Source organism: Scylla paramamosain, chromosome 8 (assembly GCF_035594125.1).
Source record: "Scylla paramamosain isolate STU-SP2022 chromosome 8, ASM3559412v1, whole genome shotgun sequence".
NCBI classification, from domain to species: domain Eukaryota; kingdom Metazoa; phylum Arthropoda; class Malacostraca; order Decapoda; family Portunidae; genus Scylla; species Scylla paramamosain.
Window position 1 is genome coordinate 14,418,328 of NC_087158.1, and position 27,472 is coordinate 14,445,799.

The 27,472-nt window shown below is 37.8% G+C and overlaps 1 protein-coding gene across 8 annotated transcripts in view; it reads right to left on the minus strand.

The window, feature by feature from the left end:
• The window catches only part of LOC135102818 (long-chain-fatty-acid--CoA ligase ACSBG2-like), a 98,820-nt gene that overhangs the window by 64,857 nt on the left and 6,491 nt on the right, over positions 1-27,472 (minus strand). For 5 of the 8 annotated variants that reach the window (XM_064008358.1, XM_064008359.1, XM_064008361.1 and 2 more), the window contains 6 exons: positions 27,259-27,472; positions 22,936-22,989; positions 18,529-18,701; positions 17,300-17,433; positions 13,097-13,260; positions 8,290-8,443 (listed from right to left, as the gene is read on the minus strand). The exon at positions 27,259-27,472 ends at the window's right edge or, in 1 of these variants, runs on beyond it. In XM_064008358.1, coding sequence (XP_063864428.1) covers positions 8,290-8,443; positions 13,097-13,260; positions 17,300-17,433; positions 18,529-18,701; positions 22,936-22,983 — 673 coding nt within the window. In that variant the 5' untranslated portion in view covers positions 22,984-22,989; positions 27,259-27,472. The remainder of the gene's footprint in view (positions 1-8,289; positions 8,444-13,096; positions 13,261-17,299; positions 17,434-18,528; positions 18,702-22,935; positions 22,990-27,258) is intronic. The other 3 variants (XM_064008355.1, XM_064008356.1, XM_064008362.1) reach the window with 1 other exon arrangement.

Consider the following 27,472-nt stretch of genomic DNA (forward strand, 5'->3'; position numbering starts at 1 on the left):
TAAAAACACAAATATGCAAAATTTAAATGTATAAATAAAGTATATACACACACACTTGGACTTGGACTTAAAGAAAGCATTCGATAAGGTGCCTCACATGAGACTGCTGTGGAAATTAGAAATGTTTGTTGGGCTGAGAGGAGCACTCCTGCATTGGATCAGTGACTTTCTGAGAGGAAGGGAAATGAGAACAGTGGTCAAAGATAAGAAGTCATCATGGAGAAAGATAATTAGTGGTATCCTGCAGTGGTTGGTACTAGCATCAGTTATGTTTGCTATCTATCTGAATGATATGATGGAAGGGGTGAATAGTTAAATAAATCTATTTGCTGATGATGCAAAATTAATGAGAAAAGTGGAGAGGATAAAGGATTGTGAAGTTCTGCAAGAAGATCTGAATGTGATTTAGAACTGGAACAGCACTTGGAAAATGGAGTTTAATATAAAAAAAATGTGAGTGTTGAAGTTTGGGCATGGTTATGTGAGGTCAGTCTTCAGTTATAAATTGGGTAATAAGGAAATAAAAGTGAAGAGTGAAGAGTGAAGAGAAAGGCACTGGAATTACTGTCACTGATAAGCTGTCCCCAGAGGTACATGTAAGAAGGAAGACAGGGGAAACATATCATCTGGTGAGAAACATAAGAGCAGTGTTCAACTATTTGGATGAAGAGATGATTAGGAATTTAATTGTGACAATGATAAGACCTTATTTGGAATGTGCAGCAGTGATATGGTCTCCCAGCACTAAAAGGGACATAAAGGAATTAGAGAGAATACAACAAGCAGTGACAAAGTTACCTCCAACCCTATCAGACTTATCATATGAAGAGAAACAAAAGAAACTAAACCTGCTCACCTTGGAAGAGAAGAGAAGAGAAGAGAGAGAGAGAGAGAGAGAGAGAGAGAGAGAGAGAGAGAGAGAGAGAGAGAGAGAGAGAGAGAGAGAGAGAGAGAGAGAGAGAGAGAGAGAGAGAGAGAGAGAGAGAGAGAGAGAGAGAGAGAGAGAGAGAGAGAGAGAGAGGTAACCTGATTGCCTTATATTGAATTTTGTCAGGCTTTGAAAAATTGTACTGGAGTGATTTGGTGGTGAGAGACTTTAGAAACACAAGAGAGCATGAGAAGAAGGTGAAGAAGGATGTGTGTAGAAGGGATATTAAGAACAGTTTCCCACAAAGGACTGCAGGAATCTAGAATAAGCTGCAAAAAGTAATAAATGCAATAACTATACATGATTTTAAGGAAAAACTGGATAAGAGTCCATATTAAGATGGAACAGCACGAGCTTCAACTCTTCCTCCCCTAAACCACAACTAGATAAATACAACTAGGTAAATACACACACACATACACACATATGCACACAATATTGTGCAGGAGAGAGACAGATGGGTGAATGGTGTCTACTTAGACTTGAAGAAAGCACCGAAGATTGCTATGGAAGATAAAAAATTATGGAAAAATTGGAGGAAAACTGCTAGAGTGGATGGAGGATTATCTGGATGATAGAGAGATGTGAACTGTAATACAAGAACAGAATTCATCTTGGCTGAAAGTAACTAGTGGTGTCCCACAGGGGTCAGTGTTGGGACTGATAATGTTGTAATATATGTGAACTTATTTGCAGATGATGCTAACCTGATGAAAGGGGTAGAAAATGTAAATGACAAAGAGTCACTAAGATGGTTCCGGAGTTGAGTAAGTCGACCTATTAAGAGAAATAAAAAAATATTGGAAATTCCTACCCTTGAAAATAGGAGAGAGAGAGGAGATTTAATAAACATCTATAGAATGATAAATGGTATGGCAAATGTGGAAAAAAATGTTTTATAAATTTAGATACACACAGTACAAGGGGACACAGTAGGAAGTTGAAGAAAGTTAACTGTAGAAGAGACATCAAGAAGTATAGTTTTCCTCACAGAAGTGTGAACAAATGGAATGAACTCAGTGAAGACACTGTCAATGCCAAAACTGTCCATGCTCTTAAGACCAAACTGGATAAATATAGAGATGGGATACTATGAGATTACTCCCCTCCCATAAACCACAACTAGGTAAATACACGCACACACACACACACACACACAAACACACATGAAGTTGTAACGCCAAAACATTTTATTATTTTATTCTTGCATCAGTGAGTAAGTGACTGTTTCTTAATTATTAAAACATTCAATTTTCTGATACTTAGCCACTTACATGAACTTCAAAGTACTTTCATTTCACTTCATGAGGGATGATAATACCACAGGCAAAATTGTAGGAGAAACAATATACGCTATGTGGTAATGTTTGCAGCCAGAACCTGTCCCAAGTGAACAAGACTGGAAGAGTATTACAAAACACTATGAAGTATGAACCTTGCTAACTGCATTGGTTCATAAGATGGGAAACAAATCCACATGCAGAAGGTTCCTGGATCAAGATCTACAAATTTCAATTACAAATCATACCATTCAGTTACACTTTTGGAATGCTGTAATGCTGATGGCCTGTTTACAATTATTAAAGTAGGCACACTGGAAGAAATATTGACAGTGGGGTTTTTTGAGTTTCTGGAATCAGGCAATGGTTGGCATGTGAAGGACTGAAATTACCCCCTGCCCAGTGCACTTCAATTTGGTGAGAGCTTCCCTTTTTATTCTGTGGCTGATGAAGCATTTCCCCTTTTACCATATCTAATGAGAACTATAACAAATAAAAGGAGGATCTATAATTACAAGTTAAGTAGAGGAAGAAAAACAATTGAATGTGCTTTGGAGATGATGTCCAAGAAATTTCAAGTGCTTTCATCAACTATCATTGTAACAGATTTGCCAAAGGTCAACAGCATTATCAAAAGCTGCTATGTAATGCATAATTTTAAAAGGAAAAGAGAAGGGCTTCTTTATCAGGCATATTTTCCTTTAGAAGAGATGGAAGTATTGGAAAGAAATGGCCACAGTCTTTATGATGCAGACATAAATGCACTATCAGCTAGGCCCAATGCAGTGCAAACTAGAAATTATTTGGCAAATTACTTAGTAAAGCTTGAAGCAGCACTTCCTTGGCAAAGGAAATATTGTGTTCAGGACTAGAGCTGTAATAATGATTCTCTCTCTCTCTCTCTCTCTCTCTCTCTCTCTCTCTCTCTCTCTCTCTCTCTCTCTCTCTCTCTCTCTCTATGTAATTTATGTCTATGTATATCAAAGAAATAACACGTGATAATGGAAGCCTATCTCATTATCTCATGCATATTACAGCTTGTGAAGATAATAAAATGTTACATACCTGTATATTCTTTTTCATTTGCCACTTGCTGCCATGCCTTTTCTGTAACATCCTAACAGGAATATTTATTCAAAGTGTAGTTGTAAATCCACGGATATTTTTCTATTTCTTATACAAATTTAATGTTCCTGCCTTGCTCATCACTCGCCATTGCAGCAGCAGCCATGGCCCTAGCACTTGGAGGCACAGAAAACCCTCTCCTCCACAAGTTCACAATGCAACTGATTGCCACACAACCAGCATAGGTAGTTGCGCACCAATCAATTGTATACAACCACAGTTTCAACTACCTCAATGTGTGGGGTTCTGAAGAGACTAATATGTTAGTCACAATGCAACTAGCTGCAAAATTATAAGCAATTGGTTTCATGCAACTGGTGGTGTCAGTGTGCAAGCTGTCTAACACCCCATGTTAGATGTGATTCATATTAGTTTTAATGACAGTAATGGCAGAAAATTACTATGGTTCAAACCTGCCAGAGACAGACTCCAAAAAAATAAAATAAAATATTTCCAGACTACCCATAACACTAAATTTCCTTATGTATATAACTAAAGGTAACAAATACATACGAGTTCATAAAACATTAAAAGGTAATTGAATAAAAAATGGTAAAATACAGTAACTTCAAAACCATGCTGAGCCACTGTTTATCCACACAGCTGGTGAATGCTCACTATTGACATCACCTTGTATCACCCAGTACATATATTTTATATCCCTGACTAAATGGGTTCCTCATTAACTTTGGATATTTGTGGACACCTTTAAAAACTAATACTAACCTTCGATTACCAGTATAGAACAGAAACAATTATCAGTATAGAACAGAAACAATCATAAAGCAAAAACATGCTGAGCCATTGTTTATACATACAGCTGATAGAGACTAACTGTTTATATTACCTCATATCACCTGTATTTCAGTACATGCAATCTTCATGTATTCTCCAGTTGATGTTCACACACTCGCTATGTTAAATGGGTGTAAAGTTATGGCTTTCTTTGTTAAATGCAAATGATTAACCATAGTTTTCTGAAGCTGCAAGCAGGGGCAACCTCACTCCCACAGCTTGTGAGAGACAACTGTACAGTTGCCAAGCCAACAAGCATAAACTGGTTGTTAAATTAGCATCACTACATGTGACATGGTGGTGGTGGTGGCAACCTTGCAAAAAGTTACCCTAACCTGCATTATGGACTTCTCAGTGGCTAGTTGCAGTCTATCCCTGCCTCAGGACTGAGTCCCTCAGCTTTTTTTTTTTTTTTTTATGTAGGAGGGTCACTGGCCAAGGGAAGGAAAAAAAAAAAAAAAGCCCACTGAGATGCCAGTCCCAGAAAAGGGTCCAAAGTGGTAGTAAAAAATTGAAGGATAAGTGTCTTGAAAGCTCCCTCTTGAAGGAATTCAAATCATAGGAAGGTGGAAATACAGAAACAGGCAGGGAGTTCCAGAGAAAGGGATGATTGACTGAGAATACAGGTTAACTCCTGCATTAGAGAGATGGACAGAATAGGGGTGAGAGAAAGAAGAAAGTCTTGTGCAGCAAGGCCATGGGAGGAGGGGAGGCATGCAGTTAGCAAGATCAGAAGAGCAGTTAGCATGAAAATAATGACAGAAGATAACTAGAGATGCAACACTGGGTGGTGAGAAAGAGGCTGAAGACAGAGAGAGGAGTTGATGAGATGAAAAGCTTTTGATTCCACCCTGTCGAGAAGAGCAGTATGAGTGGAATCCCCCCAGACATGTGAAGCATAGCCCATACATGGATGGGTAAGGCCCTTGTACTGAGTTAGCAGGTGGGGTGGGGGGGGTGTGAGAAAAATTGGCAGAGATGTCTCAGAATGCCTAACTTCATAGAAGCTGTTTTAGCTAGAGATGAGATGTGAAGTTTTCAGTTTAGATTATAAGAAAAGGACAGACCAAGGATATTCAGTGTAGGAGAGGGGGACAGCTGAATGTCAATGAAGAAGAGGGGATAGTTGTCTGGAAGGTTGTGTTGAGTTGATAGATGGAGGAATTGAGTTTTTGAGACATTGAACAATACCAAGTTTGCTCTGCACCAATCAGAAATTTTAGAGAGATCAGAAGTCAGGCATTCTGTTGCTTCCCTGCATGAACTGTTTGCTTCCATGAAAAGATGTGGAAAAGTGCACCATAGGATTGGATAGGATAAGAAGTTTGGTTTAGAAGACCATTCATGAATAATAGGAAGAGAGTGGGTGACAGGACAGAACCCTGAGGAACATTACTGTTAATAGATTTAGGAGAAGAACAGTGACCATCTACCACAGCAGCAACAGAATAGTCAGAAAAGGAAACTTGAGATGAAATTACAAAGAGAAGGAAAGAAGCAGTAGGAGGGTAGTTTGGAAATCAAAGCTTTATGCCAGACTATCAAAAGCTTTTGATATGTTTAAGGCAACAGCAAAAGTTTCACCAAAATCTCTAAAAGAGGATGACCAAGACTCAGTCAGGAAAGCCAGAAGATCATCGGTAGAGTGACCTTGACAGAACCTATACTGGTGATCTGATAGAAGGTTGTGAAGTGATAGATGTTTAAGAATCTTTCTGTTGAGGATAGATTCAAAAACCTTAGATAGGCAGAAAATTAAAACAATAGGACATTAGTTTGAGGGATTAGAACAGTAACCCTCTTTAGGAACAGGCTGAATGTAGGCAAACTTCCAGCAAGAAAAGGTAGATGTTGACAGACAGAGCTGAAAGAATTTGACCAGGCAAGATGCAAGCAAGGAGGCACAGTTTTGGAAAACAAAACAGGTCTATAAGCTTTCCAAGGCTTTAGGCCAGCAAAAGCATGGAAAACATCATTGTGAAGAATTTTAAAAGATAGCATGAAATGGTCAGAGGGTGGAGAGAGGGAGGAACAAGCTCTAAATATGAATTCAATGGAAACTTTATGACCCATTTTGAAGCAACATGGGTTGGAATTATTCAGTGAAGACAAAAGGGCATATTTTCTTCCAAAAAGATTTGTGATGCCAATGAAAGAGATATTCTATAAGACTTGTTTTGCATCAGTAACTAAGCAGAGAGTTGACACAAAGCCCTTGATGCATAAGTCATCACTGACCCTCTGAACCCAGTGGCTGTCTTATACTCTTATTTAGGCTGAGATTATATGTTTTTACTAAGTTTCATGGGTGCTGCCTTAAAATCAATGAGCTGTGTGTTGTGTCTAGTAAAATTCTCATTCTAAAAGTATCTATTTTACACAATATCAAGCTGGAATAGAATTATTTAATATGTTTCAAGAAGCCAACTGGATTTTAAGAGTTAAGCACCAAATTACGTGCTTTCTGGAAGACCAATTTGTATAGAACGTGCTAATAATAAGCCTTTTCCTGTTACAGCATCCAAAAGAAATGTACAATCATGCCTAATAATTTCTCCCTGCCTTGAAAGCTGGAGTCAAGACCAATCTGTTCTGGGAATTTGTTCAAACAAGTCAACCTCCCTGCATCCCCACATACATGAAAGTTTGAATTGTTTCAAACAACATTTACACAAGGGTATGTAGGGGAGGCTGAAGGAGTGACTTGTTTGAACAAACACCTATAATTTACTGGTCTTGACTCTGGCTTGTACACTAATTAGATATATAACTATTTTCTTAGGTAACAGCAGGACTGTATGTATGTATGTTAGTAAATGGGTGAGGAGAAACATAAGTGGAGTTTGCATGATCACCCCATCCCACATCACACAGCATGAAACTTTCATTGGACAGTTTATTGCCAGTGATGAATAATTAATATGATATACATCATAATACTAATAATTTTTTTTTAGTTTCTCTTTCTGTAAAATATTTTTGCATGAATTTTTCTTCTATGAGAAGGATTTTACTTACCTTATTTATGTAATTTAAAAGCTATAATCACCAATATATTTATGTACTTGTGAGTGCAGCCAGTCAACAAATATTTCAGCATTCAGCATTTAAAGGTACAAAGTGTCTCTCTGGGCAGCAGACACCACATCAATTAGTTACAGTCAGTGGCAGTACCACAACAATACACACATGTAGTGTTGTACCTGCCACCACTTTGGTTCTTTAAAGTTCTGTGTAAATATCTAAATATTTAATGTTGTTCACTTTTGACATTCATCTGAAAGCCACAGAAACTCATCGCAAGTGATTTTATCTACAACATTGAGATAAGGATTAATCACTGACCAGAGGTAAGTAGTATATTACAATCATGTCCTCCAAAGACATGCCACCAGCCAAGGCAATACATGTTTGTTAGTCAATGTCAACATCATGAAGTATGAAACCATCCCAGTTCTTGAATATCTTTGCACCACTGCTCACAATTTATAGAACTTTTGCCTAGGTATTGGATTTAGAGTTTAATATTCTGCACTGGTTTTAAAATTTTGATATAATACTTGTTTTTTTTTTTCTATTTGTACCATGATACTTACAGGTAAACCGCTAATGAAAGGTAGGTGCATTTTTTTTTTTTTTTTTTTTTTTTTTCAGATACAGTAAGTTGAATGGGAACATTATGAGGACATATAAATCTCTAAGAATCCCATACTATTCAGGTAGAGGTCATTACAACTGCATTTATCCATAGCTGAGTTATGGCCAGTGCTGGTTGCCTCTCATCCACAGAAACCCAATGGGCACCAGTGAATCCAACAGGAATAACACTGTTCATTCTAACAGGAGAATAAGAAAACTGGATATGGGTGAGGGGATCCTCATCCAAGCACCACCCTTGCATAAAATACAGAAAACAATGAAAAATACGGAAGAAAGCATATAGAACAGTAAAGGACACCAATCCTGACTTCCACAAGAGACCAGCCACTACCTTTGCAGTCAAAGTAGAAAAATCATATTTCTATTATGGAGCTGCATTTAATGCAGCTCACCTAAGTTAAGCTATGCAGAAGGTATAAGGTACCCTTTAAGGGATATGTAACAGGTAGTAACACATTACAACTACATGTATGCTGTAGGAAAAAATGAGAAAAGCTGTACCTGAGGTGTAGATGAGGGTGCAGCACTGGTTCACAGCTGACAGTGAAAGTCTTTCATTCAATTCAGTATCTTTCTCAGCTAGGCCAGTGGCCAAGAGTTCTGGCCAAGACAGTACCCCTGGTGCACCCGGAATACCAGACCACTGAATGATAGCCTGAAAAATATGACTATATTTAATTACTTATGTATCATAGTAATAATCAAGTAAGAATTTCTCTCTCTCTCTCTCTCTCTCTCTCTCTCTCTCTCTCTCTCTCTCTCTCTCTCTCTCTCTCTCTCTCTCACCATCAAGTAAACTGAAGTCAAGACCAATAAATATTTTGGGGGATAAAAAACTTGGTAATACTGTTGTAACGATATAACAGGCAACTAATCATCAGAAATCTCCTATTAAAGCTTATGAATAAAATGCTGTCCTCTTGAAAATTAGAAAAATAAGTTATTTTATGCAGAAATGGAATAAAGGTCATAAAACTCAAAAAACAATTTTGAATTTACATGATTCCCTATATGCAGATGCAAAGAGAAAACAAGAAATGTCATTGGTGCTCTCTATAGAGTTCCCAAAGACAAAAAACGTAGAGTTCCCAAAGACAAAAAACGGAAAATCTTACAGAACCTGCAGACAAAGTCAGGTCACCTACTTATCTTCCACAGTATGCTACTCATTATACACTGCAGTTCTGCATCCTAAAATTATTTTCATGGAAAGAAGAGAGAGAGGTGGGTGGTGACAATGTAAAAAAGATATTGAGTGAGATAACAGAGATGAAGAAGACAGAAATGGAAAGAGAAGAAGAAAACAAGAAACTGAGAAGAGGTAACAAAAATAGTGGACTTAAAGAAAAAAGTACTGTGAAGAAATCAAGAAACTCGAAGAAGAGGACGAGGAGTTACAGAAAGCTTTACAAGAGAGAGAAATTAAGGTTGGAAAAGTAAAAGAATTAGTGACAGAGGAAGTAAAATGTTGGAAAAAAAGAGAGAGGTGGATATGGAGGAGATAATAAGGCAACAGCAACAGGAACACAATAAGGACATGGAAAAGCAAGCAATTAAAATAATAAAGGAAAAAAGTAATCTTGTGAGAGACACCGTACAGAGAGAGATGTGTGTGGATCAAGGAGAACATACCCATGAAAATAGTTAGAGATAAAGAAGAGGCAAAAAGGGCTAAAGAAACTACAGAAGTGGTGGGGGAAGGAGAGGAAATAGCTGAACGAACTGAAGAAGTTTATAAGATTGTAAAATATGATGAAAATGGAACAAGACTAAAGAAAATAAGATTCATGTCACAAACAACAGTGGAACATATGTTACAAAGAACAGTAAAATTAGAAAAAGTAGAAGGAATGAGGGAAATATGGATAAAAGACATGAAGGAAGAAGAAGTAAATTATAAGAGTTGAAAGTAGAGGCCCAGTCAAAAAACAAGGAGAAAACACATGAACAAGCTAAGAGATTCATTTGGAAAGTTGTGGACATGAAAGTGAGGAAATAGTGGCACAGAGATACCATGGAAGATCACCAAGCAGAAGCTTAAAAATTGTGTATATAAATATAGATGGTTTGGTGTTGAGAGTATTGAAACTTAAATACTACCTAAAGAACAATAAACCAGACATGATAAGTTTAACAGAAACCAAGCAAAAAGAGGAAATAAAGATGAGATTTGCTATGGAAGATTATAACACATGGAGGAGAGACAGTAAAGGAAAGGGATGAGGAGGAGTGATAATATTGGTAAAAGAGGATATTGTTGTTGAGGAAGTGGAATATGGTGATGGAATGGTGAAAAATTTGAGTGTTGTCATTAAGATCAAAGGAAGTGAAAAAAGGAAAGTTACTGTGATGTACATACCACCAAAAACTAGTGCATGGAAGACCAATTGATATAAAACTATGCAACTAGAAACAAAAAATAGCATAGAGGAAATGACAAGGAAAAGTAACAAAGTGCTCTTAGTAGGCAACTTTAACTCTAAAGGAATTAACTGGGAGGAGATGGAAGTGAAAAAAAATGTTGGATCATGAAGCAAAGAATTTATGCATACCATGATGAATACAATGAGACAATGAGTGAACAAGCCTATAAGATGCAGAGGAGAAGAAAAACCATCACAATTGGACTTAACGTTTACAAAAACCCCAGAAAGTAGACCAAGTAAACCTTGTCTGAGTCCAATGGGAAGAAGTGATCATGTTACAATAGAAATAGTATTACAGGAGGAAACACTGTTGCACAGGAATTAACAATTTAAAAATGGGAGACAGAACTATGCTAAGGCAAGATTTGAAGAGCCTAATAAATATTATGGACAAATTAACTGGAAAAATCTATTTGAAGGTAAAGTATTGCAAGAAAAATATGAGATATTTTTGAGCAAGTATAGAGAGGGAATCCAACAGTTTGTGCCAAGTTATAGAGTGAAAATTTGGAAGCATGAATGGTATAATGCCAGGTATGTAGAAGCAAAAAAAAGAAAAAGGACAGGGCATGGAGGAAAATTATGAGAAAACAGAACAAATATAATAAGGAAGAATACAGAAAGGGAAAGGAATGAATATGGCATAATAAGAAGTAAAGAAGAAAGAAATTTTGAAAGTGAAATACTAAGAAAATGCAAGGAAGAGTCCAAAAATGAAATATAGGGATGACATAAACAAGTCAAAAAGAAAAGGAAGAATTTATGAAACTACTGAGGAGATGAGTGAACTAATGAATGAGACTTTTCAGTCTGTGTTTACAATGGAAACTGATTTTGTGGCACTGAAAGTGGTATCACAGAATGAAGGAGTGCAGGAGACAGAAGTAAAGAGACAAGAACTCAAGAAAGTGCTGGAAGAGTTATATGTTAAAAAAGCTATAGGGCTAAATCAAGTAAATGGATGAACATTAAAAGAATGCAGAGAACAAATGGAGGAATCCATATGGGATATAATTAACAGCTGGTTCAAAGAAAGAAAAGTACTAATGGAATGGAAAAAGCTAACATAGTACTAATATACAATAGGGAAAATAAAATGGAACCATTAAATTACAGACCAGTGTCACTAAGAAGTATTGTAAGTAAGCTTTGTGAAATAGTAATTAAAGATAAATGGGTGAGCAATACTTAGATGAAAAGATAATTACATACAAGCAATTTTGATTCAGGAAATGTGTCACAAATAAACTGAGCTTTAACATAAGAGTAATAATAGATGGACTGCAAAAATGGGATGAATGGGTTGATGCAGTATACCTGGATCTCAAAAAAAGCATTTGATAAAGTTCCCCACAAAAGCCTTATGTGGAAGTCAGAGAGTGAAGGAGGACTAAAGGGAGGAACATTAAGATGGAAAGGTGACTATTTACAAGGAGGGAAATGAGAACATTAATCAGAGACACTAATTCAAGTTGGCGTGAAGTGACAAGTGGGGTACCACAAGGATCTGTGTTGGCACCTATAGTTTCAAATATATGTAAATAATATGACAGAGGATCTAAATGGTTATATAAACCTTTTCACTGGTGATATAAAAATAATAAAAATAATAAAGGATGAAAATGACTGCAAGGAGTTACAAAAGGATATTGACAAGATGGCATGCAGCTAAAAATGGAAACTGCAATTTAATACCAGAAAATGCCTTGTGTTGGAAATAGGAAAAAATGGGAGGAGAAATAATAACAAAAAGTAATGAAAAGGATTTGGGAGTAATGATCCAGGACATACTATCACCTGAGAGGTACATAAACAGAATATTTGGCTCTACATACAGTTTGTTAACAAACATTAGGGTGGTTTAACTATTTAGATAAAGAAATAATGAAGAAAATTATGACAATCATGAAACAACCTAAATTGGAATATGCAGCAGCAGTTTGGGCTCCACAAAGAAGAAATGATATACAGAAACTGGAAAGAATACAGAGGATAGCAACAAAGATGATACCAAAATTGAAAGACTTAAGCTATGAAGAAAGACTTGAAGAGATGGGATTACCAACAGTACAAGAAAGAAAATAAAAAGGCCACTTGATAACAATGTGCAAATTAAACAATATAGAAAGAATAGACAGAAATGACTCAGTACTGCAGATGGAGGAGGGAGAGAGACGGATGAAGAGGCATGGGAAGAAAATGAAAAAGAGTGGATGTTTAAGTGACATCAAGTAATACAGCTTCTTGTATTTGAAATCTGGAATGATTTGAAGGAAGAGGTGGTTGTGGCAAACAGTGTACACATGTTTAAAGAGAAACTAGATAAATATGGTTATGGGGACAGGACAAAATGAGCTTTGGCTCATGCCCTGTACAATACAACTAGGTAAACACACACACACACACTACAATTTTTTTCCATAACTTTATGATGAAACAAAATTTTTTCCACAAAACATCCTTGTAAACTAGGGGGTGGATCTTATACAGAGGTGTGTATATGTTGACTAATATAGTATATATGTAAACATATCCATCTAGTTATAAATTTCCTTCGCTCTTTCCCTTACCTTTTTTCATTGCCTTTTAATTTTGTTCTCCATGAAATATATAATATATGTTACTTAGTGTGGAAAAACAAGTATATATAAAGCTGGAGAGTGCACAGACAAAATTGCAGCTCAAAGTATGAATCTCTCTCTCTCTCTCTCTCTCTCTCTCTCTCTCTCTCTCTCTCTCTCTCTCTCTCTCTCTCTCTCTCTCTCTCTCTCTCTCTCTCTCTCTCTCTCTCTCTTGCTAAAACTAAGATTTAAAAATTCAAGCACAACATTACTGAATTCTGAAAGTGAATTGAAAAATGTACACAATATCCAGTGCCTCACCTTTATGCTGGGCAGGAAGCGTTTGACTGCTAAAAATTTATTCAGGCATGTAACATCTTCAACGACAATTATTTGAGCATCACAGCTGTCAGCCAAGTATCTACATGCCTCTGGAGAGTTGGTTGTATATACCCCAGTAGACAACCCACCAGCAAACACAGCACCTGTATGAAAATGCTGATATAGTTACTTCAATTCAGGTCATCTGCAGTAAATAGACAATAAATAGTATAACACTTTTGGGAACAAGAACAACTGCATCACACTATGCATAAAAAGCACTCATACACATCATGTATGTTGGAGGAAGTAGACACCCAAAGAGACAGTAATTACCCCCGGAGAGATCTCATAAGCAATAGACCAGATGATGCTGTGAACTTGTCAATGATCTAGCTGTGACCTCAAATGTTTCCTTTTGTGTCTTTTGAGAACAGTCACAGTCTGCCCTCTAAAGACAACTCTTCTTTCACACAACACTACACGCACCTAATACACACACTCACTCTAAATTCCAAGCATTCTTTTGTAGTAGTTTCTTGTGTCTTTTGTTAGCAAGCTTGTTGTGTCTTAAATGCTACTGCTGGCTGAGGCATTTCAGCTGCAGAGGACCTAAGTAATTAGCTGTGTAGCAAACTTTACTACCTCCTCAGGTCCTGACAAGGCCTGCTGTCCAGAAGGCAGTAAACAACACTAATCGGCTTGAGGCTATAACACTCTGTTGGACAGTGGGAGGACTGTTACAGAAGGAGGATGTCCAATGGGGTATTATGCCTCAACCGTATATCTGTTATTGTGTGTTATAACTGTTTTTCCTAGATGTGGTTATTGATTCTTTCGCAGCTGTAGGTGTTAAGCGTTGTTTGCATATTTCCCTTGTCTGTGGGTCAGTAAAACAGACTAGCAACCTCAGTGAGTGTGACCTGGCATTATGACTGTTAAGAAAAGGGTGCAGGAGTCACAAGGGACCCTGTACACCCATATTTGAGCCCTACACTGAGTCCACATAAGAGGTCGTCCAGGGAAGCTAGTCCAGTTGTGGCAGCTTTGTGAAGGGGTTGGGAATTGTGATCATACCAATATCAACACTATGTGTCCTATCACTGCCCTCATCTTTTTCTTTATTAACTTCTGTAACATTTGGAGCCTTATGTCTGATTTTCAAAATGCAAAATGTGGAGCACCACCTCTCCTCTACTGAATCTCATCTTTTCCTCACTGAAACACTTGTGTCTGAGGCAACTGAAAGTAACCCCTTCCTCTATTCACATTTTCAATCCAAAGCTAGTTGTTACATTTGTGTGTACAATGATCTAACTTGCTCTCATGTCCACACTTTTGAATCTTCTGAATTTTCTACCGTCACTCTAAAATTAAATTCATCTGTCCCATATATTGCTCACCCAACTCCTCTAACTATAATAAATTCTTTGACTACTTGACTTCTAAAGTGGAGCACATCCTGACTCTCTTTCCTTTCACAATCTCCATTCTTGGAAACTTCAATGTTCACACCAGCTTTGGCTTTCCTCTAGCCTTTAATTTCGCTATCCTCCACGACCTAGAGCAATTAGTGCAGCACATCACTCATATTCCTGACTGTGTTGGAGATACCCAACATTCTTGACCTTTTCCTAACCTCTAATCCTGCTTTTGCTGTCAGGGTCTGTGCATAGAGAACACTGATTTTCTCACATGAGCAACCAGCACCAACTGGTGCTGACCCACGCTGGTTTCTGCCACTGGTAGATGATCACAAAGGACGCACGTAATCTGTTCTGACCAGCATAAGGAGAGACACATTGTAGTAGGTTTATCTGCAAATTGTGATTTATCAGCTATGTAGTAAAAAATGTTGAGATCATTGTCTGATGATAAGCTATGTTGCTCAAGAGTACACATGCAAAATTTAAAAGGAGAAAAAAAGAAATACTTGAATAAATCGTGAAAAAAAAAACTATAGAGAACATAATTTTTTTTCACATCAAAAGAAACTCAAGAAGATTTTTGGGTACACACTGATGAGCAAGATACTTTTGACTACTCTCTCAAGAAAACTGAGCATCACCTGGTAAAGGTGCTGTAACTGGCATAGACAGCCTATTCTACCAGAAAAGACTAGTCATCACTCTCAGATGAGCAGAAATCAAATTCCAGAATAAATTTAATGTGGTACTAAATCAATATAATGAAATGCCCATGTTCCCAAATGTATACTTGCAAGAATGGTCCAGGGATATCAGGAAAGCTGGTAAAAAGTAGGCTGCCTACACTGACATGTTCCAGCCAGCCTTCTCTGTGTGCACTTACACTTACGAGTATATGGTGTAATTCTTGGTGCAGGCCAGTGTTGGTTGCTTGCGCGAGAAAACCAGCATCCCAACTCGTCTTTTCCTTTGTACTCTTCCAATCACAATCTCATATCTGTATCTTGTCCTATTATTGAAATTCCTCCTCAGGATCCCCCAAAGCAAAGATACCTCTGGCATTTTGCCTTTGCTAATTAATACTGTGTTGCTTGCTATTTTTTATTGCTATTTTAAAGATAACTGCTCTTGCTAACTATATGCCTCCACTCCTCCTTTCCTTTCTACTTTGTCACTCCTATTCTCTCTACCTTTCTAATGAAAAAGTTAACCAGTATTCTCAATCTTTTATCTCTTTTCTGATAAACTCCAGAATTCCTTGTTTACTTCTTTATTTCTCCCTTCCTATGATTCTATGATTTGAACTCCTTCAGGAGGAAGGTTTCAAGACACTTATCCTACAACTTTGATAATCCATTTGGCTGTTCTCTTTTGGGACTGGCATCTCAGTGGGCCTTTTTTATAGTGAGGTCACAACCCCTCGGGTTACACCCCACACCTACTTGCTGCTAGGTGAGTGTGAGTGAGTGAGTGAGTGAGTGAGTGAGTGAGTGTGTGTGTGTGTGTGTGTGTGTGTGTGTGTGTGTGTGTGTGTGTGTGTGTGTGTGTGTGTGTGTGTGTGTGTGTGTGTGTGTGTGTGTGTGTGTGTGTGTGTGTAAATCCACATATAACAAAAAATGTGAATGTTGAATCCATGAATATTGAGGGTTGACTGTATACCTATTCACTGTTCTCTGGTTCCCCTAATGTCCCATTCCAATAATGTGAAACATGGTCTGATCTCATTGGCTGGCCGAGTCCTCACAAAAAAAAAAATTACTCATTATTCATCACACTTCATGTACAGCTGATATGGTGGATCTGCCTGGAGGTTTCACTAACCCCTAAAGGATGGCTGGCATCTATAGTCAATACAACGTTGAGAGTGAGTGCCGTCTATAGTTGACTCTCATTTTGTGGGCTTAACTTCAAATTTTCGCACAAATTTTTGGGCCTGCAAACATCCTTCCCTCACAACAATGTCTCCCTCTGAGCCTCAGTGACCTGTGAGTCACACAGTGATAGCTACGGGGGGAAATAATCATTCCTCTTCCTCTGATTCCTCAGAAGAGGATAAGAACCCAGTGATTACCACTCCACATAAGGGCAGATTTGCTTCAAAACAATCTCTTAGTAAAAGTGCTATTGGAAGAGAGATAGAAGTTATTCTCTCAAACCTTGAAAGTGGTTTTAATGGAGAAAAAATAAAACACTAATAGATTGTATTCCACTCATGTACATCTTCCCAGCCATGTCAATTACAATTTTTTTCTTGTGTGTTATAAGTGACAGACAGCAATACAATTTCTTTAGTGTATCTACAAAATGATAGACTTTGATGTTCATGTGAGTCACCCAGAGATAATGGTGAGGGAAGCAGGTAAAGGGGCCCCACAGCCAGGCCACCACATGACACAAAACCATCTGAACAAAGGCTGAGAAAATGCTGAAAGTTACTTCACTTCATCAATTCACCACAGAGACACCACATCATCTAGAGAGTTTGGGTTTACAGGAAACTGAAGATAAGTGTGATCCTATTACATTTTAAGCAATCTGTCAAGGCAGAGCTGAGAGTTTGGTGATGGAAAATTATCTATTTTTGCTGAATTGTCAAAACTAGCCTGGCTGGGAGGGACATCCACAAGGAACATTCCTATCTTTTAGAGGTTAACTATGGAATCTGATGAAGGAAAGTCAGCAAGCAGGTCTAGCTTCAGAAAACAAATTCCCACTGCCTAGAACAAAAAAATTTGCCTATATGAGAAACTATGAGCTCTATGAATATTTTACTTACCATAGTTAGCTATAACCCATTCAGGAGAGTTGAAGCCCATGATGCAGACGCCATGGAATCTATCAAGGCCCAACTTGATGAAGGCCTTTGCTACTGTTTTGGATTCTTCAAAATACTCCTTGTAGGTCCAGTATCTGCACCAATGTCATCTAATTTAGTTACTCTCATATAACTACAATTCTATTATTACAGTCACAGTCATGAAAGATGAGGTCTGTAAACAAAAGTAACAAAAATGGTTGCTATTACTGGCACACATGGTTACATTTTTTTTTGGCAGGATGTACAACCCCTCTGCACCACTAAACATACCCAGGCCATTTCATAATCTGGGTGTTTTACATTTTTCACTGTGTTCTGTGAAGTAAACCTGTTGGATGCAACTGGCCTCCTGATACATGCACTTTACTCTCACTACACTAAAGCTACTTTCATCACTAAATAACACCTTCATCCAGTCATTTTCTTCCCTGTATTCATATTTATTGGCAAAGTCAATTTGTTTTTCTTCATCTTGGATGATGGAAGTGGTTTTACTGCTGCATGGTGAGAAGGGAAACCCAGGTCCTTCACAACCTTCATTGTACAATTCATGGTCTCACATCTTTAAGCAGCTGAGAATGCATTTAGATTAATTCTGGGGATATTGGAGGGATATTTTATCCCTCTCCTCTTCAGTAACAAATCAGTCATCTCGTTTGTCTTCTTAGAAAGTCCAGGATGGGATTTTACGGGTGGTATAATGCCTGATGGAACCTTACAAGAGGCTGCTAAGATGCACAAGGCAGTAGCTCTGTGGCAGTCAATTTGCCTGAAAATTTCTTTAATAGGCACATTTTCCTCTCTTGGGGGCAATTCTCCTAGCATTTTCCTCCTTGCATATGGTTTTTGCATCATATGAAATACTCAGTAAAGGTAATGTGCAGGAAGAACTGCTGAACACAAAAATAATGAGCTCCATGAAAATAATGAACATGACTGCCTGAGGTCCACTGAGGCAGAAGGGTGAGAGGGGTAGCAGCAGATGGCTCGTATGTCAAATGTCACTAGACAACTGATACAGATAATTTTTGGGGTTCTTTGGCCATGGGGAGTTGCAACCAGCATATGGGTTAATTTCAATGAGCAGGTCATGTCTTTCATGACCATGACTGTACAAATATACTACTAACATTTCTGAAAATAATGTGACTAATGTAACAGAACTAAGAGAGAAAAAAATGACATACTTCCATACTCCTCTTTTAACAGCCAAGGCAGGATGGTTTGGATAGTCTTTAGCTGTCTCTTTCAACATGGTGTACACTGATTTGGGTTTATAGGATGCAGCCTCTTCATCAGACAGAAACACCTGTGTGGCTCCATCTGCATTCCAGGTTTTAAAAGACGATGCAGGAATAACCTTGAGGAAATAGAAAAAAAAACATGCAATAAGTCTAAAAATTATAGTTTCTGAATGGTATCATCAGCATAGGAGTGGATAGAACAATGAGTTAGGCTAAGAAGATCATTGATGAATAATACAAAGGGTGTGTAACACAAGAGAACTCTGAAGAACACCACTGTTAATATGCTTAGAAGAACAGTGGGTATCTACCACTGCAGCAATAGAACAGTTAGAAAGAAAACTTGAGATGAAGTTACAGAGAGAAGGATAGAAGCCAGAGGAGGGTAGTTTGGAAATTAAAGCTTTGTGTCAAACTTTATGTCAAGAGGATCAGCAAAAGTTTCATTAAAATTCCTAAATGAGGATGACCAAGACTATGCAAGTATGGTCAGAAGATCAACGATACAGTGGCCATACTGGTGATCAGAAACAATAATGCGAAGTGATAGGTGTTCATGAATCTTCCTGTTCAGGATAGATTCTAAAACTTTAGAAAGACCAGAAATTAAAGCAAAAGGATGGTAGTTTGAAGGACTAGAGCAGTCACCCTTTTTAGGAAGAGGCTGAATGTAGATAAACTTCCATCAGGAAGGAAAGGTAGATGTTGACTGACAGTATTGGAAGAATGTGAAGGCGCAACCCTACAAGTAGTTGCAAAGAACAATAGGAGGGACTCCATCAGATCCATAAGCATTTCAAAAGTAACAGCCACAGGAGTGTTGAAAACATAGAGAAAAATCTTAATAGAAGGCATGAAATAGTCAGAGAGGGGAAGGGGAAACAAACCCTGAACATAGTTTTAGCAGAGGTTTGAATGAAAAGTTCAACCTCAGAGATAGATGACATGGCAGTGGTAGTATCAGGTTCAAACCGAGGAGGGAAAAATGAAGAAAAAAGTTATTGGAGATATTCTTGGCTATGTGACAAGTTATGAGGGGAGTTAGATCTAGAAAGGTTCTAACATTTTCTATTGATGGAGTTTTGGCTAGTTGGAAAACAGTCTTGGAATGATTTCAGGCAGAAGTATAAAGATCATAAGATTCAGGTGATGGAAGGTTCAAGTACCATTCATGGGCCACCTATCTATAATGTATAACATGAGAACAGGCAGAATTAAACCAAGGTTTGGAAGGTCTAGGGCAAGAAAAAGAGTAAGGAATGTGTGTCTCCATGCAAGACATGGCATGGAGGCTTTAAAAAACATGAAATTAAAGCTCAAAGTTTTTTTTTTTTTTTATGTAGGAGGGGCACTGGCCAAAGGCAAGAAAATTACAATAAAAAAAAGGTCCATAGAGGTGCTGGTCACTGAACAGAGTTGAGACCAGTAGTCAAAAATTGAAGAACAAGTGTTTTGAAACCTCCCTCTTGAGAGACTTCAAGTCACAGGAAGGTGGAAATACAGAAGCAGACAGGGAGTTCCAGAGGTTACCAGAGAAAAAATGAATGATTGTGAATACTGGTTAACTCTTACATTTGAGAGGTGGATAGAATAGGGGTGAGAGAAAGAAGAAAGTCTTGTGCAGTGAGGCCATGAGAGAATGGGAGGCATGCAATTAGTAAGATCAGAAGAGCAGTTGGCATGAAAATGACAGTAGAAGATAGCAAGAAATGCAACATTGCAGCAAAGAGAAAGAGGCTGAAGACAGTTAGTCAAAGGAGAGGAGTTGATAAGATGAAAAGCGGTAGGAGTGGCACACCCCCAGACATGTGAACCATACTCCATACATTGACAGATAAGGTCCCTGTACAGAGTTAGCAGCTGGGGCGATGAGAAAAACTGGTGGAGACGACTCAGAACGCCTAACTTCATAGAGGTTGTTTCAGCTAGAGATGAGGTGTAAAGTTTCCAGTTTAGATTATAAGTAAAGAACAGACTGAAGACATTCTATGTAGAAGAGGGGGACATTTGAGTGTCACAGAAGAAGAGGGTATAGTTGTCTGGAAGGTTGTGTCGAGCTGACAGATGCAAGAATTGAGTTTTTGAGGCATTGAACAATACTAAATTTCCTCTGCCCCAATCAGAAATTTTAGAGAGAGATCTGGTCAGGCGTTCTGTGGCTTCCCTGCATGAACTGTTTACTTCTTGAAGAGCTGGACAGCTACAAAAAGACGTGGAAAAGTGCAGGGTGGTATCATCAGTGTAGGAGTGGACAGGACAAGAAGTTTGGTTTACAAGATCAATGATGAATAATAAGAAGAGAGTGGGTGAAAGGAGAGAACCCTGTGGAGAACCACTATTAATAGATTTAGAAGAACAGTGACCATCTACCACAGCAGCAATAGAACGGTCAGAAGAAGAAGGGATAGTTGTCTGAAGGTTGTATTGGGCTGATAGATGGAGGAACTGAGTTTTTGAGGCAATGAACAATGCTAAGTTTGCTCTGCCCAAATCAGAAATTTTAGAGAGATCTTAAGTCAGGTGTTCTGTGGCTTCCCTGTGTGAACTATTTACTTTCTGAAGAGTTGGACAACTAGGAAAAAATATGAAAAGTGCAGGGTGATATCATCAGTGTAGGAGTCGATAGGACAAGAAGTTTGGTTCAGAAGATCATTGATGAATAACAGGAAGAGAGTGGGTAATAGGACAGAACCCTGAAAAACACTACTGTTAACAGATTTACAAGAATGGTGACCATTTACCACAGCAGCAGCAGAACAGTCAAAGAGGAAACTTGAGATGAAGTTACAGAGAGAAGGATAGAAACTATGTGAGGGTAGTTTGGAAATCAAAGCTTTGTGCCAGACACTATCAAGCTTTTGATATGTCTAAGGCAACAGCAAAATTTGCACCTAAAATCACTAATAGAGGATGACCAATACCCAGTAAGGAAAGCCAGAAGATCACCAGTAGAGTGGCCTTGATGAAACACATACTGGCAATCAGATAGAAGGTTGTAAAGTGATAGATCTTTAAGAATCTTCTTGTTGAGGATTGATTAAAAAACTTTAGATAGGCAGGAAATTAAAGCAATAGAATAGTAGTTTGAGGGATTGGAATGATCACCTCTTAAGAACAGGCTGAATGTAGGCAAACTTTCAGCAAGATGAAAAGGTAGATGTTGATAGACAGAGCTGAAAGAGTTTGACTAGGCAAGGTGCAAGCATAGAGGCACAGTTTCGAAGAACAATGGAAGGGACCCCATCAGGTCCATAAGCCTTCTGAGGATTTAGGCCAACAAGGGCATGGGAAAACATCACTGTGAAGGATTTCACTCAGAGGGTGGAGGAGAGGAAAGAACAAGCCCTGAATCATCCAAGATAGTTTTTAGCAAAGGTTTGAGTGAAGAGTTCAGCTTTAGAAATAGATGAGATGACACTGGTGCCATCAGGCTGAAATAAGGGAGGGAAAGATGAAGAAGCAAAGTTACTGGAGATGATGGCTAACTGGAGAACAGACTTGGCATGATTCCGGGCAGAAATATAAAGTGCATGAGATTCTGGTGAGGGAAGGAAGGCTCAAGTACCCCTTTGTGGGCCACCTCTCTAACATATATAGCATGAGAACAGGCTATGATAAATCAAGGTCTGAAAGGTTTAGGTCGAGAGGAAGAGTGAGGAATGTGCACCTCCATGCCAGACTCTATCAGCTCTGATATGCACTCAGCACACAGAGATGGGTCTCTGACATAGAAGCAGTAGTCATTCCAAGGAAAATGATCATAATATCTCCTTAAGTCCCCCCCAATTAGCAAAGGCAAAATGCCAGGGGCACCTCCGCTTTGGGGGATCCTGAGCAGGGATTGGAGGGATAGGACAAGATATAGACATGAGATTGTGATCGGAGAAGCCCACTGGAGAAGATAGGGTAACACTATAAGCAGAAAGACTGAGGTTAGGAAAACGTCAAGAATGTTGGGTGACTTGATCTTTTCTTAACCTCTAATCCTTCTGCTTAGCTGCTACTTAGAAGCATTGAAATGGTCAGTCAGCTTTGGAAGATGTTGAATATACACAAAACAAACAAAGTTGGAAAAATTAGATCAGACAAGGTGCAAGTATGGAAAACAAAAGAAAAAATTATCAGAAAGGGCATAAAAAAAAAAATCAATAAAAGATATGACACTGAGGGTGGAAGTGAAGGAGGAATACTCTTAAGCCTGGAATTATCCAATGTTGCATTGTAAGCAAAGATTTGAGAATAGATATCAACTTTAAAGAGAGATTGCAATAGTGCCATCAGGATAAAATAAAGAACAAAAAGATAAAGAAAACTATTCTTGATATGTATAAAGATGTATAATTGACTTACTTGATCTGGGCCATTCTTGTAATTCCCAATCACTTCAAGGTTATTCATAATACTCTGAAAAGATTTCAAGTCCATCAAATGCATGTATACATTTGGTCAATTTGCAGTTTCACCATACATGTTCCTGATAATCAAGATCATGAAATAGCTAATTTTATCCTTCATTTTATTGCAAAAATTTTGTTCCTGTGTAATGAATCCCCTCTTTCCCAGCAATTTCTAAGGCTTATGAAGACAAAAAAAAAAAAAAATAAAATAAAATAAAAAAAAAAATAAATAAAATAAATAAATAAATAAATAAATAAATTTTCCTGCATACGACAAAAAATAAAATAGAACAATGAGTCTGAGTTTAAAACACACACACACACACACACATATATATATATATATATATATATATATATATATATATATATATATATATATATATATATATATATATATATATATATATATATATATATATATATATATATATATATATATATATATATATATATATATATATATATATATATATATATATATATTTACCTCCCCATACTCCCTCCACTATGCTATCTTGACCTTTTCAAAGTCACTAACCTTGCTAATTATGGGGAGGAGGGAGGCTTCACTCCCCATACCCCCACTACGCTATCCTAACAGGTAAAATTGAAGTTTAACACAATATACCATATCTTCTTTTCTCCAATTCTATCTCCAACAAGCCTGGGGACCTGATGGGAAAGTGGAGTTCTGGAGTGGGCCTGCCCCCTTAAGGACACTAACCTAACTTACCCAGAACTAACCATATACAGTAAAATCCCTCTTATCTAGCATCAATGGGACCGCCGACATGCCGGATACTTGAATATTGCCGGATACTTGAATAGAAGTGAAATTATGTCCACAATCACCACCCTACACTCACGCATCTTACCATAACAAAGTTCAGCTGATCTTAATCAGCAGCTGATCTGATCAGCTGCTTAAGTGTAAGCCCAACATGCTTCTTCTTTTCTACAACTTTAGGCATGATGAAAGTGTCAGGCGATAAACAGTGCACACGCGGGACTGAGTCACTGAGTAAACACAGTGCAGTGGGCTGCAGGTGGCGCAAAGCAGTGCGCTCTGGTGGCGAGGGGACAAAGTATGCCTCGCGCGGGAATTTTAATCGATTTTATGAGTACACATTGATTTTTTTTATTGATTTTAAGGCTCGGGGAAAAATGTGCCGGATACTTGAAGCTGCTGGATACTCGAATGCCAGATGAGAGGGATTTTACTGTACCTTAAAAGGAAGTAGAAGATCCAGGGTGTGGTTGGTCAACCTGCTTTTCCTGTTCCTCAAATGGTACTGGTGCTAGTGAGAGTTCAGCAATCAAATGATTTTGGCAAAACATCATGTGATCATAAGAAATCTACACCAAAGTTGTCTTACATATGGAATCGCACAATAAAATCCCAGTATCTAAATTTACATCCACTGCAGGCTACCACTGTGACACTGAGTGCCCATATGGGTAACCAGCTGACTATTGCTGCCACATATGCATGTGGTGACTGACCAAAAATAATTGACATATTGGCTGGAAGTAAATAACATTTAATGATGTTCTAATACATCATTTAAAGGACAGCTCTCATTGGCTGAACAAAAGAGATACAATAGAGCATACTAACACACACATTACACTGTATCCCTTCAAGCAAGATTCATCTGCATGGATTTGGAATTTGTGATGCAGTGCAAGACACATTGCATCACTATAATAAAACAAAACCTGTAAATAACTAGTAGGGGAACATCAATTACAGTTTTCTTCCAATTAATAGATACTTCCACCATTCAAGGAACAATTTGGCCTTAATCGTTGTTCTTTCTTTAATGATGCACTTCTTTCATGGAATGACATGATTGCTGGAAAAAATCATTTGGATCTTATCATGTGGAGTAAATTCAGAACATTAACTATGTTAACTAACTAACTAATTAGTTAATGTTAACTATGTTAACATTAACTAAGTAATCATTGTGTATATTATTACGGGAGCAAAGAATACAAGTATTCAGTGAAAATGCATGGTGTATTACATAAACAGAATTATTTTCCCACATTATGCAACTATAGATATATTTACTTTAGTTAAATAAAAAATTTATAAGCTTATAAGTAAGGAAAATCACCCAGATTTATATAATAGTTTTCTACGAAAATTTATATAAGTGCACCTGTCATTTTCTGATGAAACTACATTTTTCTGATGTGCTTTGAATGAACCTAATAACCATTTCCTCAGCAAATCAACATTTTTTAAATAAACTCCCAGTGATTCATCCAAAAAACACCAAAATCTACTAAAGAAATGTAATTTCATCCTCATGCATAAGACTGAAAAAAAAGTTTATCTAAACTTAACCTAACTAAACCTAAACAAACCTCTAACTAAACCTAACTAAACCTAATCTAACTAAACTAAACCTAACCTAACTAAACCTAACTAAACCTGACCTAACCTAACTAAACCTCCTGACACTGCCTGTAGACCATCATGGAAAGGGGAAATGTGGATACACAGAGGAAGCAATGAATTTGATAAAAATCAATATCTCAGGAACAAACAATTTGCAGTGGTAAAGATATACACCATTGTATTATATGTGATCCCAATTACTTCACTGATAACAATGTTTTTTTTGGTTGATCTGGAAAAGAGGGCACCAATTTCAACTTTCCATGGTAGGTTCAGTTATACTTTTCCTTTGTTTTAGAGACACATCAGGCATTCTGAGGCTTGCTGTCAATTAGTTAATATTGGAAGGAGGTGAAGCAAAAAGTGCCAGTGTTCAGCAGAAAAAAAAAAAGTCATTATGTGGGATACTTAGCAACAGCAATGTTAAATTTAAGATCTGACATACAGAGATAAAGAAGAGGTTTCACATATTCATTAAGGAAGGTAAGTTAAGCAGCCAAACTCTACCCACTTCCATCGTCATGAGAATCTCCACACCACGTCAGTAGCTCACAACGGTAAGGCATACCTACTGTCCTATTACTTTAATTTCCTGCCTCTCTAAAGTTTTTGAATCAATCCTCAACAAAAAAAATTCTTAAAAATCTATCACATCACAACCTTCTATCTGATCACCAGAATGGGTTCCAATAAGGCAGCTCTACTGGTCATCTTATGGCTTTCCTTACTGAGTCTTGGTCATCCTCTTTTAGAGATTTTGGTGAAACTTTTGCTGTTGCCTTGGGTATATTGAAAGCTTTTGACAGAGTCTGGCAAAAGCTTTGATTTCCAAACTACCCTCCTATGGCTTCCATCCTTCTCTCTGTAACTTCATCTCAAGTTTCCTTTCTGACTGTTCTATTGCTGCTGTGGGAGATGGTCACTGTTCTTCTCCAAAATCTATTAACAGTGGTGTTCCTCAGGGTTCGTCTCATCAACTCCTCTCCTCTAACTGACTGTCTTCAGCCTCTCTCTCATCTCTGCAATGTTGCATCTCAAGCTGACTTCTACTACTATTTACATGCTAACTGCTCTTCTGATCTTGCTAACTGCATGCCTCCCCTCCTCCCACAGCCTCGCTGTGCAAGACTTTCTTCTTTCTCTCAACCCTATTCTGTCCACCTCTCTAATGCAAGAGTTAACCAGTATTCTCAATCATTCATCCCTTTCTCTGGTAAACTCTGGAACTCCCTGCCAGCTTCTATATTTCCACTTTCTATGACTTGAATTCCTTGAAGAGGGAGGTTTCAAGACACTTATCTTTCAGTTTTTGACTACCACTTTGCACCCTTTTATGGGACTGGCATCTCAGTGGTCTTTTTTTTTTTTGTTGTTGTTTTTATTGGATTTTTGCTGCCCTTGGCCAGTGTCCCTCCTACATAAAAAAATAAATAAAAATAACGGTATAATTTTTGAGGTCCCATGTTAGGTTAGGTTAGGTTATGCTAGGTTAGGTTAGGTTAGATTATACCAGTGTCCAAGCAGGGGGTGGGTCCAAGGGGGTACAGCTCCCTATGTAGGTTAAGTTAGGTTAGGGAAATTCGAAATATTAAGAAAAATTTCCTTGGATTAAGATTTCTCACAGCCCCCCCCCCAAAAAAAAAAAACTTGTTTATGGGGTTCGGGGGGGAATTAGGGGGGAAATGTGTGGGCAGACTTCTTATCAAGATTTTTTTTTTTTCTTTTTGCCGTGAGGTGGGATATAATAATATAGTTTTCTATTCTTAAAAGCTGAATCGTGGCCCATATACTTGACTTTTCAAGAAAATTTTTAATTTCCATGAGAAAAGAAAATAATTTGCAAAAATGCCAAAAAAATCTTACTTGCTTGGCTGAGGTGTCTCCCGCAAGTTATTTGTTCTTGTTGGAGTTTTTTTTTTTTTTTTATCTCCAACAAGGCTGTAGTGCCAAAGCCTCTATGTAGTGGTCCAAAAGCTGCTGGCAACAAACAAGTCAGCTGATCAGTCGAGTTGTCTTGTCCTTACGAGGAAGATCCTGTTGATGAGTTTAAAGCCAGGCCAGAGTCTTGAGACCCAAG